The 16,061-nt window shown below is 40.1% G+C and overlaps 1 protein-coding gene across 2 annotated transcripts in view; it reads left to right on the forward strand.

Moving 5' to 3' along the window:
* The window catches only part of LOC109409728 (zinc finger MIZ domain-containing protein 2), a 292,272-nt gene that overhangs the window by 267,795 nt on the left and 8,416 nt on the right, over positions 1-16,061 (forward strand). Inside the window, exons 2-10 of one of the 2 annotated variants that reach the window (XM_062854558.1) lie at positions 9,914-10,048; positions 10,115-10,302; positions 10,366-11,254; positions 11,311-11,657; positions 11,724-11,936; positions 12,006-12,148; positions 12,225-12,644; positions 12,706-12,901; positions 12,976-13,584. In XM_062854558.1, the coding sequence (XP_062710542.1) occupies positions 10,246-10,302; positions 10,366-11,254; positions 11,311-11,657; positions 11,724-11,936; positions 12,006-12,148; positions 12,225-12,644; positions 12,706-12,901; positions 12,976-13,584 (2,874 nt within the window). In that variant the 5' untranslated portion in view covers positions 9,914-10,048; positions 10,115-10,245. Of the gene's footprint in view, positions 1-9,913; positions 10,049-10,114; positions 10,303-10,362; positions 11,255-11,310; positions 11,658-11,723; positions 11,937-12,005; positions 12,149-12,224; positions 12,645-12,705; positions 12,902-12,975; positions 13,585-16,061 lie in introns of both variants that reach the window. The other variant, XM_029870201.2, reaches the window with a different exon arrangement.

A 16,061-nucleotide genomic window follows, 5' to 3' on the forward strand; every position in this document is an offset into this window, starting at 1 on the left:
GAGGGGGGAGGGATGAGTTTAGTGAGTGCGAGGGTAATTTCTTCGCGCGTCACACTGCTACCACCGGTCGGAGTCGGGGTGGTGTTGAGGGGTGGCGGCAAAAGCGGCGTCATCGTTCGCCAGAGAGAGGGTTAGAGTTACGATTCTATATTTTTCCTGTTCGTGTGTATGTTTTGTTGGAATTTTCGGTGTGATTGATGTTGTTAGAACATCATCGGGGTAAAATTAGACCGCTGGGAGTTTGTTATTGTTAATTAGTTTGATGAAAGTGGTGTTTTAATCGACTGGGACAAATTCGGTCTAGCAGGCCTTGATTTTTTGGATGCTTATTGATAGATGGGCTTATTTTTGGAACGTGGACTGCTACGATGGCACCTAATTCTGTTTCGACTCCTAAGACGCCCTCCAAAGGGAAAGAATACGATAAAAATAGCTGGTTGAAACTGTTTTTCCGTAGTCCAGATGAAATCTTGATAAAGGGAGATTTGGTCGCTTTAGATTGCTTTTCCGTCGTACGGCATATGACTGTCTTTTGGACCGGGAGAATCCGAAGGGAAAGTCAAGTGATTATTTCCCATCTTCATAAAAGGATTTCCTCGCTCTCTGGAACACTCTCGCTGGTGGCTGGCTTCCTAGCGTTCCTCGCTTGTGCTTGCGTAACGCGCAGTATGACAGGGAGATGGCTTCCTATTCGGGATTTGCTGCGTTCCCCTGTTCATGGTATGTTTTGTATTTTTATTGACTGTTGTTTGAAAGATGGGAAGATAATTTAGGAGGGTAAATTTATCAATTTTGTGGCGACTGTCGATCGATTTTGCTTTTCATTTAGAAATTGATATCCATTTCGCTACAGTCTGGTCTGCTTTTTTTCTGTTATGGTATCAAGACTGTTTATGCGATAAGCATCTAACTAGCCTGCTTCTCAGCTTAGTGATCTATGAGCACTCCCACAATTATAAACTGAGAGCTTCCTCTGTCAATGATCAATTTTGCATGTGTATATCGTGTGGCAGGCACGAAAATACTCTTTGTCCCACGAAGCCAAGGAAATTTCCACTACTTTAAAAAAAAATCTCGAAATAGATTACTCAAAATAACATAATGCATTGACAAGGCTGAGTTCTATTAAATCGAACATCTTCTCTTTAACATTTCATTGGGTAAAAGCAAAAAGTCAAACCGCACCACCATATAAAACGATAATAATAATAACAAAGTGAAATTGAACGAAATGATTACCTCCACGGCGGTTGCTTGGATCCTACTGATTCCCTCTCCTTCCATTCAGCCTCGCCAGAATGCAAAGTGGCTCCCATTGCACATCACACCCGCGCACACAGTTGGCCCTGACTCTTGACTCTCGGTCTGGGACAGAGGCACAGCGTAGCATTGCCAACTGCGATTCGAACGTGGAAAAAAAATCAAATGCGACAATAATTATTAAGTCCCTACCGCGGTACACTTCATACCACCGCCGCACCACTGCAGGCACGGATCCGTATGTTAAATGTCCGTTTGTGTGTTTGTGTCGACCTCATGTGCGTCAGTACTCTCAGCTCAGAGCGCAGCGAGCAAATAAAAACGCAGGGCACTTTTAATCTGAATTAATTTTATGAACAAACCGATTTTTTTTTTCGTTCGAATGTCTTGCATTGTAGCTACCAGCATATACACCATCAGTCCCACCAAGACTGACCACGGTGGTGGTGGCGGTGGCACTGGCACTGGTGGTGGTGATCGAGGCTGATTTAATTATTTATATCAATAACCACTTTGTTATTGTTGAGCCACTTTTGAATGTTATGCGTGCAGCCAGCCAGCCAGCAGCCACCGGCCAACCGACCGGCTCTTGGTCTGGTAGGTACCGAGAAACCGAGAGCGAGAAGTGAAGTTATTTGCGCTGCTGCTGACTGGCCGTTCGTTCGAGGTTGTAATAATTACGATTTATTGGATTTCGGCCGAAAAGTGCCGGGTCATAATCGCCAGAGGACTTGCGGAGGAAATTTGCTGTTCGACGAATCTGATGAACTATGGTGTCTGTTGTTTCCCCAGGTTTGGAAAAACGCTAATTTTGAAATATTCCATATGGTATAAAACATGTTTAAAGGTCTTGTTAATAGGATCCTCTTACTTAATGAATTTCGCATAATTTCAAAATCGAACTCAAAGATGTTTAATCATTGAACCGAAATGGAAGAGCTCACTGATCAGTCAGTCAGGTTTGCTTCTTTACGAGTGTACCGATTGAGTATATGTCACTCAACAGGGAGATTTACCACAAAACTTTCCTTAGTTAAATTTCCATCATACGAAATTTTCCTTCAGCTGACAACACTGTAGAATAAAAATTATCAGACAAATTCTCAAAATTTGGGTGAAGATTACCTGTGTTTTTTTTTTCATGATTTATTTCGGCCATTCTTCTAGTAAATTTGTTCAAAAACTCCTCCGGAAATTCTTTCAGGAGCATTTCTTATGAACTCTCCATCAATTCTTTCAGAAAATGTATGACAGTTCACAGTTTCTCTTGGAATTCTTCCCAAGATCTCTTTAGGTATTCATCCAAAAGTTTCTCCAGGAAATTCTCTGAAAATTTACTGAAGAATTCTGATACTACAGGGCTTTAAGGATTCCTAGGCCATCTTCAAAGCTTTCTCAAAAAAAAATATTTAGAAGTATTATTGGAAAAATCTCTTTATTGATTAATTATTTATTGAGAAATAATCCTGGAAATTCCTTCGAGAAGTTCTGTGGAAATTCGCTTACAAATTTCAACGCAATTTTCTATGGGAACTTTTCAGGAGATCCCCCAACAATCTCTCTTTAAGATCTTGAAGAATTTATACAGCAATTCCACACAAATTTCACAAATTTCGCAAGTAATTCTTTATTTATTTATTTATTTATTTATTTATTTATTTATTCAGTTTCGTCAAACAACGTAGACTAGTACATATACATACAGTTTTTGTTTCATTTCTTAAAGCTCTAGTACATATTGTTAATAAAATACATATAAGAAGGGTCCTTTCAGCAATTCTTTCGAGATTCGACGTTTTTTTTCAGGAATTTCTTGGGCAGCTTCTAAAGAAATGTATCCGAAAGATGTATTGCCAATTTGTTAAGGAATCCCTTTGAAGCATTCAATCACCGACCATTCATTTTAGTAATTCTTCCAGATTTTTTAGTAATTACTTCGTAAACTCCTTTAGGAATTCCTCCGCAACTTTTTTCTGGGATACGTCATGCAATTTATTCTCCGACAATTTTTTTTTTTTTTTTTTTTTGAGATCCTTAGTTTTGGCAACTGTGTAAAGATTGCCTGTGGCACTTTTTTATTATTTATTTCGGCAATTATTTTAGTAACTTTTGGACAATAATTCCTCCGGAAATTCTTTTGGAAGCATTTTTATGAACTCTCCAATAGTTTATTTAGAAATTGTATGACAGTTCCTTCAGGAACTCCCATGACAGTTTCTCTTGGAATTCTTTCCAAGATCCCTTTAGGACTTCAATCGAAAGTTTCCCCCGGCAATTCTCCTGATTTATTTTTTTTTTTTTTTTTAAATAACTTATTTGTCAATTTCAAAGGAAAATGCCTTGAAAGTGCAAACCCCCCACCCTCCTAAAAGCGTGACGTAGTTTGTGTACGGTCCCTAATTCCTACGGAAACTCCTTTAATAGTTCATCCGCAGCTTTCTTTTGGGATTTATCATGCAATTTATTGAGACATTCTTTGAAATTCCTTTAAATAGTTGTTCCAGAAGTACTTTTGGCAACTGTGTGAAGATTGCCTGTGGCATTTTCTATGATTTATTCGGCAATTTTTCTAGTATTTTTTGTCAAGAATTCCTTCGAAAATTCTTTCTGGAGCATTTCCTTGAGGAAGTCCTCCAACAGTTTCTCTTGAAATTCCTCCCAAGATCTCTTTAGGTATTATTCCGGAAGTTTCTCCAGAATATTATCTGGGAATTCTTTAAATAAATACTTGTGACAAGGAAGCCATTTCTTGTAAAATTCCTCCGAAAATTCTTCCGCACCTTTCTTCTGGGATTCATCATGTTATTTATTGAGGACTTCCTCCGACTATTTTTGGTTTGGTGTATCCTTAAGTATTCCTTGAAGTATTCTTCCAACTTTTTTAGAAATATTTCCAACAAATCTATAAAGAATTCTTCTGACAATTTCTTGAAAACACTCTTCAAAAAATTTCAAAATTCTATTCCTGATGTTCTTATGGCAGCTTCATGAAGATTTCCTGTTGTTATTTTTTATGATTTATTTTTGCGATTCTTCTAGTATTTTTTATCAAAAATTCCTCCGGAAATTCTTTCTAGAGGATTCCTGTCCAACAATTCTTTTAGAAATTGTACCACAGTTCTCTCGAAAATATTTTGACAAAATCTTAAGACACTTGTCAATTTATTTCGAAATTCCTCCCAAATTTCTCTTAGAATTAACTCCGATAATGTATTGAGCATTTTTTAAGCAATGTATTAAGAAATTCCTAGGCCTTTTTTCATTGCTTTTCCCAAGAATTTTATTCAGAAGTTTTGTAAAATAGTTACTTATGCAACAAGTTGCAAAATGATGATTTTTTCAGCACGAGTTGTACATTTATCCAACGAGGCTTGCCGGCACTGTTGTTCATGTATGGAAAAGTAGGCTTCTTCACGGCACTTCCTCTGATGGAAAAGTCAAACTTTTCGCAACGTTATTATAAAAAAATATTGTCATTGATTACTTATTGATTGAGAATTCTTTGGTAAAGTCCTATGGCAATTTACTTAGGAATTTTAACGCAATTTTCTATAGGAACTACTCAGAGTTTTTTTTTTGCAGGATATCCTCCAACAGTCTCTCTATAAATTCTTGAAGAATTCATACGGTAATTCCATGGATTTTTTCCATGAACTTCACAAGCCTTTTCAGCAATTTTTTTTCAGCAATTTCTTAGGGATGTTTCCGAGCCATATGCTGTCAATTCATTGGGGAATCTCTTTGCCAAATTCAAAACAAACATCGCCGGCTTTTCCCTTAGTAATTCTTTCGGAAATTCTTTTGGTAATTCTTTTGAAAACTCTTTTAGGGAATTTCTCCGCAACTTTCTTCTGCGATTTCTCGTGCAATTTTTGAGGAATTCTTCCGACATTTTTTAGCGGCCTATTTTTGAAAAGTTGTTGAAACTTGCAATTCGTAAGCTCTTTTGGATTTAAATGACATAAAAAGAGAAAACTCTGAGTTTGAGCCAAAAATATTGAATCTTTCTCAAATTGATTTTCCAATAAATTTGTAGAACATTTTTTTCCAAAATTACGCAAAATATGAGGTTTTAAAAAAAATGTTCTTTTTTTAATATTTTTAGAGCCCGATAACTTTTAAACAGTTTGACCGACTTCAAATCTTTTAGCGTCTAGAAATTGAAGTTTAAGATTTCCAAATCGAATGGAAAATTTTTAGAAAAAGAATTCAAATTTTTTCTTTTAAAATACGTGTTTTTAAACGTTTTTTTTTTTAAATTTTATCCATGTTGAAACCATTTTTAAAGATACAGCTTATTTACAACATTCTTGGGCAACAAAAATGGCTTTAGGATATTTCCCCGAATTCCATTACCCCGAATTCCATTTCCCCGAATGATTTATCCACAAGCTTAACTGGAGACCTGCTTTGTGTAATAAACGGTGGACCAAGTAGTTCACCACATTTTCAACCAAAACTTCCTTCTTTGAGCATATGTTGTTCTTTTTGACCTTACTACTGAGGAACTTTTTGGCACTCTTACCTGCCTAAATGATCATCAGATATGTATTCTTCTTTCTAAAAAAGGCTGTTCTTACTAGTTATTAATTTAAGGAATTTGTTGGCGTCGCAACTGTTAATATTTTTATCAGAGATTTTTCCTTCTTTTAATCATAGGCTATTCTTTCTAGTAATGCTGTTACAGTCGACTCTCCAGATCTCGATATTGAAGGGACCATCGAGATAGGGAGAGATCGAACTGAAGAATCAATTTGTAATGCACACTAGATTGAAAAAAAGAAAGTGGACATCTGTTCACCAATAGTTTAGAGTTAAAACTAAACAAAAAATTGTGAACTTTTGCTCAGTGTGTAAAAACATTGTTCACTTTGGCAACACACTCAAAGAAAACGGAAAAAAGTGAGAATTTCGAGCGATACGTTGGATTAGCTTAGCGACTAGAAGATTAATTCTGCACAAATGGTGTTCCAAAAAGTTGTCGTTTCGAGAATTGGCATACTAGTACACTTCCGGGACCGCAATTTTTCAACGCTGAGCAGGGGACAGAAGTGCTGGATAATGTAGGGAACCACAGAATTGAAAAAAATGGGAAAAAGTTTTTGTTGTGGCAAGCCAATTGTTCATCCGGCTTAAAGAGTTCATCGTATTTCGCAATGGGAACAATCAACGGTGAAAATATCAGAAAGGAATGCGTCAAAAAACGACTTCTACCAGTCTACCGAAAACATACGGATCCTCCATTGTTTTGGCCGAATCTGGCATCCGCTTATTACGCTTCTTCTACACTAGAGATGCTCAAGAAGGAAAAAGTCGATTTTGTCGAAAAATGGCAAAATCCACCAAACTTCCCTGAACTGCGTCCTGTCGAAAGATACTGAACAATAATTAAGCGAGAACTCAAGAAAGATGAAAGAGAAGTCAGCTCTGTTAATTGCTTCAAGAAAATTTGGTCTACGGCACACCAAGAGGTTACGGAGAAAGTTGTGCAGAATCTATTGGGAGGTATCAAGAGGAAAGTCCAAGCGTTCTTCAGAAATGCGAAGTAAATGTTCAAACTCACGTGAATTCGGTCACATATATGTTGATTGTCACTAATAAAAAATAAACTTATGAATTTGTTCGAAAATAAATATTTTCTATTGAAAAACAGGTGTCCACTTTCTTTAATGAACAGTCCTTACTAGGAAAAACCAACAACAAACAGATGTCACTCTGCCTTCCCATAATGTTTTGCACCTAGGAAACGAGGTATAGTAACCTGTGAAAATGGGCATATCGACATATAGAGAGAAAATCTAGAACAAAAACGATCGAGATCGCATCGAGATAGGGAGATATCGAGATATGGAGATATCGATATGTAGAGAGGAAAAATGTACGTAGTCTGAAGCTCAAACCATCGAGATAGGGAGAGATATCGAGATGTAGAACATCGACATGTGGAGAGTCGACTGTATATGGAAGACATGACCACATAAATTTATTTTTTTTTTCGATCAAATGATCCAAAACCAATAGAGAGTTCGATAGAGATGATTCCTTCTTTTGGCAATTGCCTGTTCTTTTAATCATACTGAACAGAGATTTTTTCGAAGGGTCCCGGAGCTTGATATGCTTAGATATTCTCACAGCAAACAAAAAAAACCTTTATTTTCCACTAAGTATTTTGGTACAACCAAGACAGTTCATTCCCGGATAAACGGCATCACTTTCCTTCATTTTAAGAAATAGAAAATTTATAACTTAGAAAAAAATATTCGGGGTAATGGGTCATTCGGGGTAATGGAATTCGGGGAAATGGGTCATTCGGGGTAATGGAATACGGGGTAATGTCATTCGGGGTAATTGAATTCGGGGAATTGTCATAGAGTCAACAAAAATATCTACAAAATCACGCTAAAAGATTTGAAGTTGGTCAAATGGTTTAAAAGTTATCGGGCTCTAAAGTTACATTTTTTTTTTGTAAAAGAAAAAAATCTAAATCTTAAAAAAAATCATGTTTTGCGAGACTTTCGAATTTTATTAGAAAATTAATTTGAGAGAGATTCGATTTTTTTGCTCAAACTAAGAGGTTTCTCTTTTCATGTCATTTGAATTCAGAAAAGCTTATGAACACACTTTTTAAAAAAGCCTATTGAGCATTCTTCCAGCACATGTTTAGGAAATTATTCCAGCAAATATACAAAGAATTCTACTGGCTATATTTTCAAGATTTTTTTAAATAAAATTTCCTTAGGAATCGGAACGGAAATTTCTTCAAGACTTTTTGGGATTTAAGGGAAAAAATAGATGTCCAGTTTTTCCTAAAAACTCCTTCGGTCATTTCAGAATAAAAATGTCACTGAAACTAAGATTTTTTGAGAATACTAAAATAAATTCCGGAAAAGTTTTCAAGATGATTTTCAAAATAAATTCCTCAAAGAATACCTATACTCCTCAAAAATTCCTCCACAACTTTCTTCTGAGATTCATCGTGTAATTTATTGGCAATTCCTCAGACATTTTATTTTGGAGATCCTTAAGAATTCTTCCAGCATATGTTTATGAAATTATTCCAGCATTCTTTTGGCGATTTTTGTCAGGAATTTATTATTTTATTTTATCGACATGTTTTTTCTCTGTTTTCAGAATTTCCTCTTGCTATATATTCTACCACATGAAGAACTTCTGCGATTGATAGGTTCTCCTTCGACAATTCCTTTAGAAATTTCTTGAAAAAATCTGTTTGAATTTCAATTATTTCTCCGGCAGTTTTTTTTTAAAACTTGTCGGCTTTCTTCTTAAGGATTTTTTTCTTTTTTAAGTAAATAATTTCTTAAGGAATTATTTTTTTCTACAGTATTTTAAAAAATCACTCCTTAATTTATGCATTTGTTTTTTTTTTTTGTTTATATTTATGTGTATTTTAACTTATAGCTAATTCTACACTTAAATATGCATTTGTTGATTAAGGAGCAATTCAGGTGTCCGGTTATTTTTTAAAGAATTCCTTCGGTCAGAAAAAATTTAAGAAAAACTATGGAAAATAGATTTTTTTTGCATTTATAATACTGAAGGAAACTCCGGATAAGAATCTAAGATGATTTTCGAATGAATTTTCCAAAGTTTGCAAAAATAAACTGCCTGACGAAAATGTTGTTGGAATTTTTAAGCAAACTTCTTGAAAATCAAAGGAGTTTTCAAGGGCATCCTCGACAAAATACTAGAAGAATTTTTAAAATAATCGCTTGAATTTTTTTTTTTCTAAACAAATTGTTGAATGAGTTCTTAAAGAAACTTCAAGAGGTGTTACTCAAGATATTATCAGAAGATTTTCAAAGAAAATGCCAGATGGAAATTTTCTTATCAAATTTCTGACATTTTTTTTTCTGGTACTGTACCTCTTATTCCGTGAGGAATTCCACTGGTATTTTAGCAGCGTTGCCAGCTACTTATTCTAGCCCAGAGCGGTGGTTCTTTACAATTTCGTCTTTATAGTTTGCCGAAGATTGAAGATAACAATCCAACAGCAATACGATACTAATATTCCATATTATTTACTCTGCATGGGTAGTGTTTCCAAAGACAATTGAAAGAAATAGTGCATGGCACATGATATTTTAGTCCTGCTAGTATTTGGAATGTAATTTGGCCGAGCATTCAAGTTTACGTTGGCTGTGACGGATAAACCTATCTGTAACCCAGCTTGCATAGCTTGAAACTTGAAGCACAATTTTTTCCATAGAAAGTTTCGGCTTTCGTAGGAAAGTATCCGCCCTGCAGTAACAAGGAAAAGACACACGCAAAAAAGGTCAAAACCATTGCAGTAACGATGAAACAACACCAACACTTCACGACCATCACCAGTGTGACGACTTTTGCACATCCGAATGCGTGGGTCGTTGGTTGATGCTCTTTTTCCCAGGATGCCCTTTCCGAGGAAAATGTTAAACAATTTCCACCCAGTCAGTCAGTGGTGCAGTGATGCCGTCGACGCCACCCCACACATAACGGTATGACAGAGGATGCTGTCGCTCGCTTTGTCTGAACTCCCACTTAATCCGATGACGGTTGGCTTCTTATCAATGACGTCAAATGAATTCAAGCCTGTTGCTACCCGACTTGTTACAGATTTGTCATAAACGGCTTTCTTTTTTTGTCTCTCTTGTAGCTATGTTCCGGAAATGAGTGCCCAGGGGGGCTCCCTCTAGGGGCTCCATCATTGGGTGGTCGCTAGCCAAGGCGGATCGTCCTTCCTTCTGAACTGCGACAGGGACAACCGTCATCAATCCATTAGTTGAAACAGGTGAGTATGATCTTAGAATGTGAGCTGGACATGAGATCTAACATTGAAACTCTATCTTCGAAACAGATCGGCTTAAAAACATCAATGTGTCAAACAGAGGAATAGTTACGAAGTTCAAAAGTATTACGGTCATCCACTGAGAGTCAGCTTCTATTCTGGGGAAACGGAAGGTTGAGCAGGTTTCTTCTGAGCGCGATATGGTCGCAGCAGCCGGAGGACAACAAGGCGGGATGGATGTTGGATACAATCCTCAGGTAGGTTTCGGGTCTGGATGAGTTACCGTGATGAGTTCTAATTGTAACATCGAATTGCAGCAGATGAACAACATGGCGATGCATTCGCAGGCGTCATGGAATCAAATGAACGGAATGAACCAGATGGGTGGCATGAATCAGATGGGTGGCGGTGGTGGTGGAGGCATGAACCAGATGAGTGCCGGAATGAACCCCATGAGTCAGATGGGAGGTGGTGGTGGTGTTAGTTCTGGAGGGGTGGGAGGAGGAGTTGGAGGTGGTGGCGGCAACATGGGTGGTATGAGTGGAATGCAGATGAACCAAATGGGATCGATGAACGGCATGGGAAGCTACGGTAGGCATCATCAGCAGATGAACCCGATGGCACAAATGATGAACATGGGCATGGGGATGGGTGGCCAGATGGGCCCCGGATCGGGCATGAACGGCATGAGTCAGATGAACAGCATGAATCCCCTCAATCAAATGAACCAGATGTCACCGATGTCTAAAATGCAAGGAATGGCCAACGGATACCCTGCCCACCCGAGGAGGATGGCTCCTTACCCAAATCCACAAATGCAGATGGCCGCGAAACGGTCTATGTACGGCATGGGTCAGCAAGGAATGCCCGGAGCTGGTTCTCAATTTCCACCTCATCAACCTACAGGAGTTCCTCTACCAATGCAAGCCAACACCGGCTACGGAAGGCATGGCCCTATGCCAATGAACTATCGGGGTCCTCAGATGATGCAACAGCGTCAGAATACTCCTCCTTATAGCGCGGGCAGCGCACACAGTCAACAGTATTACAATACGGGCTACCAAAACATGCAAGGCTACCAGCCTGACGTTCGAATGAACTACCAGCATAGTCCTGTGCCCGGCAATCCTACGCCTCCACTCACACCCGCCTCTTCCATGACACCGTACATTAGTCCAAACCCGGACATTAAGCCAAACCTACCACACAGTAAGTCAAAGTTATCTCTCCAATAGAACTCAGCTAACACTTTCTATCCATTACAGAAGATGAAGAACTCCGACTAACGTTCCCGGTGCGGGACGGAATCCTACTACCACCGTTCCGCTTGGAACATAACCTCGCAGTTAGCAATCACGTATTCCAGCTGAAATCAACCGTGTACAACACGCTCATGTGCCGGCCGGATCTCGAACTACAGTTGAAATGTTTCCACCACGAGGACCGGCAGATGAACACCAACTGGCCGGCCAGTGTTCAAGTGTCGGCGAACTCGACGCCGCTGGAGATCGACCGGGGTGACAACAAGAACACCCATCGGCCACTTTACCTGAAGCAAGTCTGCCAACCTGGTCGGAATACAATCCAGATCACGGTTAGCACCTGCTGTTGTGTAAGTCTTGTCATTACCTCAATCCACTCCTACATCATATCTAACCGTATTCTCCAATCTCCGCAGTCCCATCTCTTCGTTCTGCAGCTGGTACACCGGCCGTCGGTTAACCACGTGCTTCACACACTGCTGAAGCGCAATCTCCTATCGGCCGAGCAGGCGGTGGCCAAAATCAAGCGGAACTTCTCCGTAGGGCACACAACGAATCCCAACCATCCGCTCGGTGCAAACGGACTCGGACCCGACAAGGACTCCCTTGAACCCGCGACCTCCTCAAAAGTATGCTTCTCAGCCGTTGATAGCCTTCTAGATCTCCTGACTAAACCGATCGTTCTGGATCTTCCCCAGGTCTCCCTCAAGTGTACCATAACGACGAAACGAATAGCACTTCCAGCGCGTGGCCGTGACTGTAAGCACATCCAGTGTTTCGACCTAGAAGCGTACCTAGCGCTCAACTGCGAACGTGGCAACTGGCGATGTCCTGTGTGCAAGTAAGATCTCCCTGAACACCATTCTCTCTAAAGAACTGCAAACCTAACATCACTTCCACCAATTTCTCTCCTTCAGTAAACCCGCACTTACCGAGAGTCTCGAGATCGATCAGTACATGTGGGCCATCCTCAACACCCTGAACTCTTCCAACACCCCCAACGGAATGGACACGGAAGAGGTAGTCATCGATTCGCAGGCGAATTGGAGGGCGATAAAACCAGCGGGAGTGGGAGGCGGCAGCGGCAGTGGCAACAACGGAGGTGGTCCAAATACAGTCCCACCCGGCGGTTCGACACCGGGAGCCGAAGGACGGGGCAGTTCTACGCCTGGACTGCTCGGAATCAAACCGGATCCGGACGGCGACGGCAAACAGTTCAGTAAGGTTATGTCGCCCGGATCCACCTCGCTACCCACGTGGGACAACATGAACGCCATGAGTCCATACATGAGCCCCGACATGAGCTCCATTGCGAGTGGCAGCATGATGGGATCAAAGTAAGCCGTTGATCGATTGTTCTTGAAAATGTTCACTAATCTAGCAATCCTTGTCTTACAGTTACAATCAGCGAACGCAGTTCGACAACTTTGGCAATCCAATCAAACAGGAACCGAACGCAAATGTGCAGGGCGGTACCAACAGTAACGGGCCTGGCACGCCAGGCGACTTCGGTACCAACCCTCTCGCACATCTGAGCGATTCCGTTAACTCGCTAGATCCTCTCAATGCGATGGAGAAGTCGTTGAACGATCAGGTACATCAACTTAACCGAATAACTCATTTCTAGATGATCAAGACACTCAACTCAAATTCAAAATCTTCTTCCAGATGCCTCACACCCCTCACACCCCGCACACCCCCGGTGGAGGCAACTCGCACCCAATGACACCCGGTGGACCGCCGAGCGTTCCCCCAGCCAACGAAAACAACTCCAGTCAATCCGGCAACGGGCAAAACAGTAGCAGTAGTAGTGGCGGCAACAACGGTGGCAGCAGTTCCAACAACCCCGGCGGAAACAACTCCGGAATTTCCCCGAACAGCGGTAACCAAAACAACGGCGGTGGCCATAGTAACAACCCCGTGGCGAACAGCCTAATGCACTCGCCTCAGCACCAACAGCAGCAGCAGGCCATGGGAATGGGCAACAACCCGGCGGCGAACATTATGAACTCACCGCAGAGCCTAATGAACTCGCCCCAAAACATGATGAACTCACCGCAAAATATGATGAATTCGCCGCAGAGTATGATGAACTCATCGGCGGCGAACAACCTGCAGCAGAATCTGATGAACACGATGAACTCGATGATGCAGAGCCAGCAGTGCAACAACAGCCAAGCTGGTGGCCTGGTCGGACTGACGGACGTGGATCTGCCGGCAGATCTCAACTTTGATCCGGCGGCCGTCATCGAGGGCGAAGGTGGCAACGATTTGAATGTGAGTACTTTTCAGGATATATACTTGTAGATATTCATAATGTATTTACAAATGTATGTAAATCATGGCCCACTTAGTAATGGCACATACCCTTTTGCTTATTACAACGCACCTAGAGGATGTTTTTAAAAACTTTTGACGTGTAATTGTTGACAATACCAATAACAATTACAGTGATTTTTTTCTGTTCTAAAAACTTTGCAATCGGAGCGTAGAAACAGGATCGTGTACAATCCTCTTGAAATTTAACGCTGTCCGCTTCCAAGCTGGCAAAAGCATTGAGTTTTTCCAGAAACACCGTGTTCCGTGTGCTGAAAAGGTACAAGGCACCATGACGACGACTCAGAAGCCGAAAAGTAAACGCCGGCAGCGGGACTGCCAATCGATAGCATCACGGAAAGGTCTTGAGGTCCATTAGAAGCAATCTAGGATGGATCGCCAATCCGGAAACAGCGGGTTCGATTCCCGTTCCGGTCGGGAAAATTTTCTCGACTTCCTGGACATACTGTATCATTGTGCTTGCCTCACAATATACAAATTTATGCACTGACAGGCAAAGAAAGCCCTACAATTATCAACTGTGGAAATGCTCAAAGAAGTTGAAGAAAGGCAGGCCAAGTTCCAGTGGGGACATAGAGCCATAAAGAAGAAGAAGAAGGATTCCTTCTCAATGCATATCAGCTGGTATTCAGCTCAAAAAACAACGTCTGCTACGTCAACATGCTGGTGTAGAAGCGAAAGGTTCATTTACTCGCCCGCTACAGATCGTGGTTAACAAATCAGCTTGAGTTCATTCGTATGTTAGTTCTTGGTTTTCAGCACCACGTGTTATCTGCTCCGTGGATTGCTGATTATTAAATAAGCCGTACTGAGAACAATTTTTAGAAGCTTTGTGTAATATTCTACAGTTTAGAATTGTGACTGACCTGGTTGAATGGTTGAACCACGGCATAAAGATCACAAGGCAGGCTAGTAACTTATGTAAACATCAATTATGGATGTAAACATGTGACGTCGTTCTTATCATCCTTTTATTGTTAATTTAGAGAAAACTTTCCGTTTTACGGTAGAACGAAAAGCTACCGCAGCTGTCAGACTACTGATTTTCACTGAGGTATCATCGATCTACCTTAGCGAGCCCTAGCGATGCCTTGGATAGCCTTGGATACGACGCCGATGATCATTGTTTGTTGTTGGGTTTCAGTTCAATTTACCTTGCAAGCATGCTTTGATTTGGCCTTCAGTTTCAATGATAGGATGATTTTCAAACCTGCGGTAGGACTTTGACAGCTGCGGTAGAACTCGGCGGCTACCGCAGAGTGGAAATTTTTCTAAAAATCCGCAATACGTTGTTGAAATAGGTATGGAGTACAAGATCATTGTGTGTACGCTTATAAACGATTTGAATTACATCATCAAAAAACTGTCAGATTTCCGGAACGTATCACCTTCTGAATATTGTACACCGTGGGTTGAACAAGAATGAATGTATAGTCCATTTTACGTGCCGATTTTGTGAATGAAATTTTGACAAGAAGTAGCGTCCCAACCCGTGAAAAGCAATATTATCATCAACATTATTGTCACTTCGTAAAATGGTTCATTGTATGAATGCCATTATGGATTACTGCACGAATTTATTCTGGCCTGCTTTCTCTCACACGAAATTTGACGTTTGAGCAGTGTCGGCACCTGGCAGTGGATCACGGAACGAAATACTTCTTTTCATCACCAGTCGCTGCGTTGATGGTTGATGACGACCATACAATCTCGAAACCCTAAAAATGGTTGCAGCTGAGCTTCAACTTGCCGATATAGCGGGTTGTCGTTTGCTTCTGGTAAAACCTTACTTCCATCGTCTCCTTCAATTGGTATTAGTTCTGTGACTGAAAATTTCTCCAGCAGTATTTGCAACTGAATCGTTGCATCTTCAATCGTTGTAGGTTCCGATAGTGTTTGTCGTCGTAGTTGATTTGCATGAGATCGGATCAATCCTCGACGTCGTTTGTCTTCCAAAAAAACGTAGCACATCCGAGCAGAAGAAAATAACAGTTGCATAACAAAATGCGTTATTTTGGCAAAATAACTGAATAATGAAATCAGTTGTTTTAATGTTATTAACATAACATATTCTGTTATAAACTTGCATGTCATAAGCGGCAAAATAACAAATATCATAACAAAAAAATGTTCCTGGAAGACCAATTTAATAACATGTTTTGTTTGTGTCAAAAACAACTTAATAACAATGAATTTAGAAAATATTTCAATAACAAATTTTGATCTTCAAAAGTTATTGATAACAAACAAAGAGCAAAATTTTTTGGATAGAGTTTATTGCGAATTAAAACATATGAGTCTAACTTTTTCCGAGGAACTTCTAATCCACGATACGACTATATGTAACTGGATTCAAAAAAATAAAATAATAAGCTGACAAGAATAATAATTAGAATTATTAGATAATATGTACGGAA

Source organism: Aedes albopictus, chromosome 2 (genome assembly GCF_035046485.1).
Source record: "Aedes albopictus strain Foshan chromosome 2, AalbF5, whole genome shotgun sequence".
NCBI classification, from domain to species: Eukaryota; Metazoa; Arthropoda; class Insecta; order Diptera; family Culicidae; genus Aedes; species Aedes albopictus.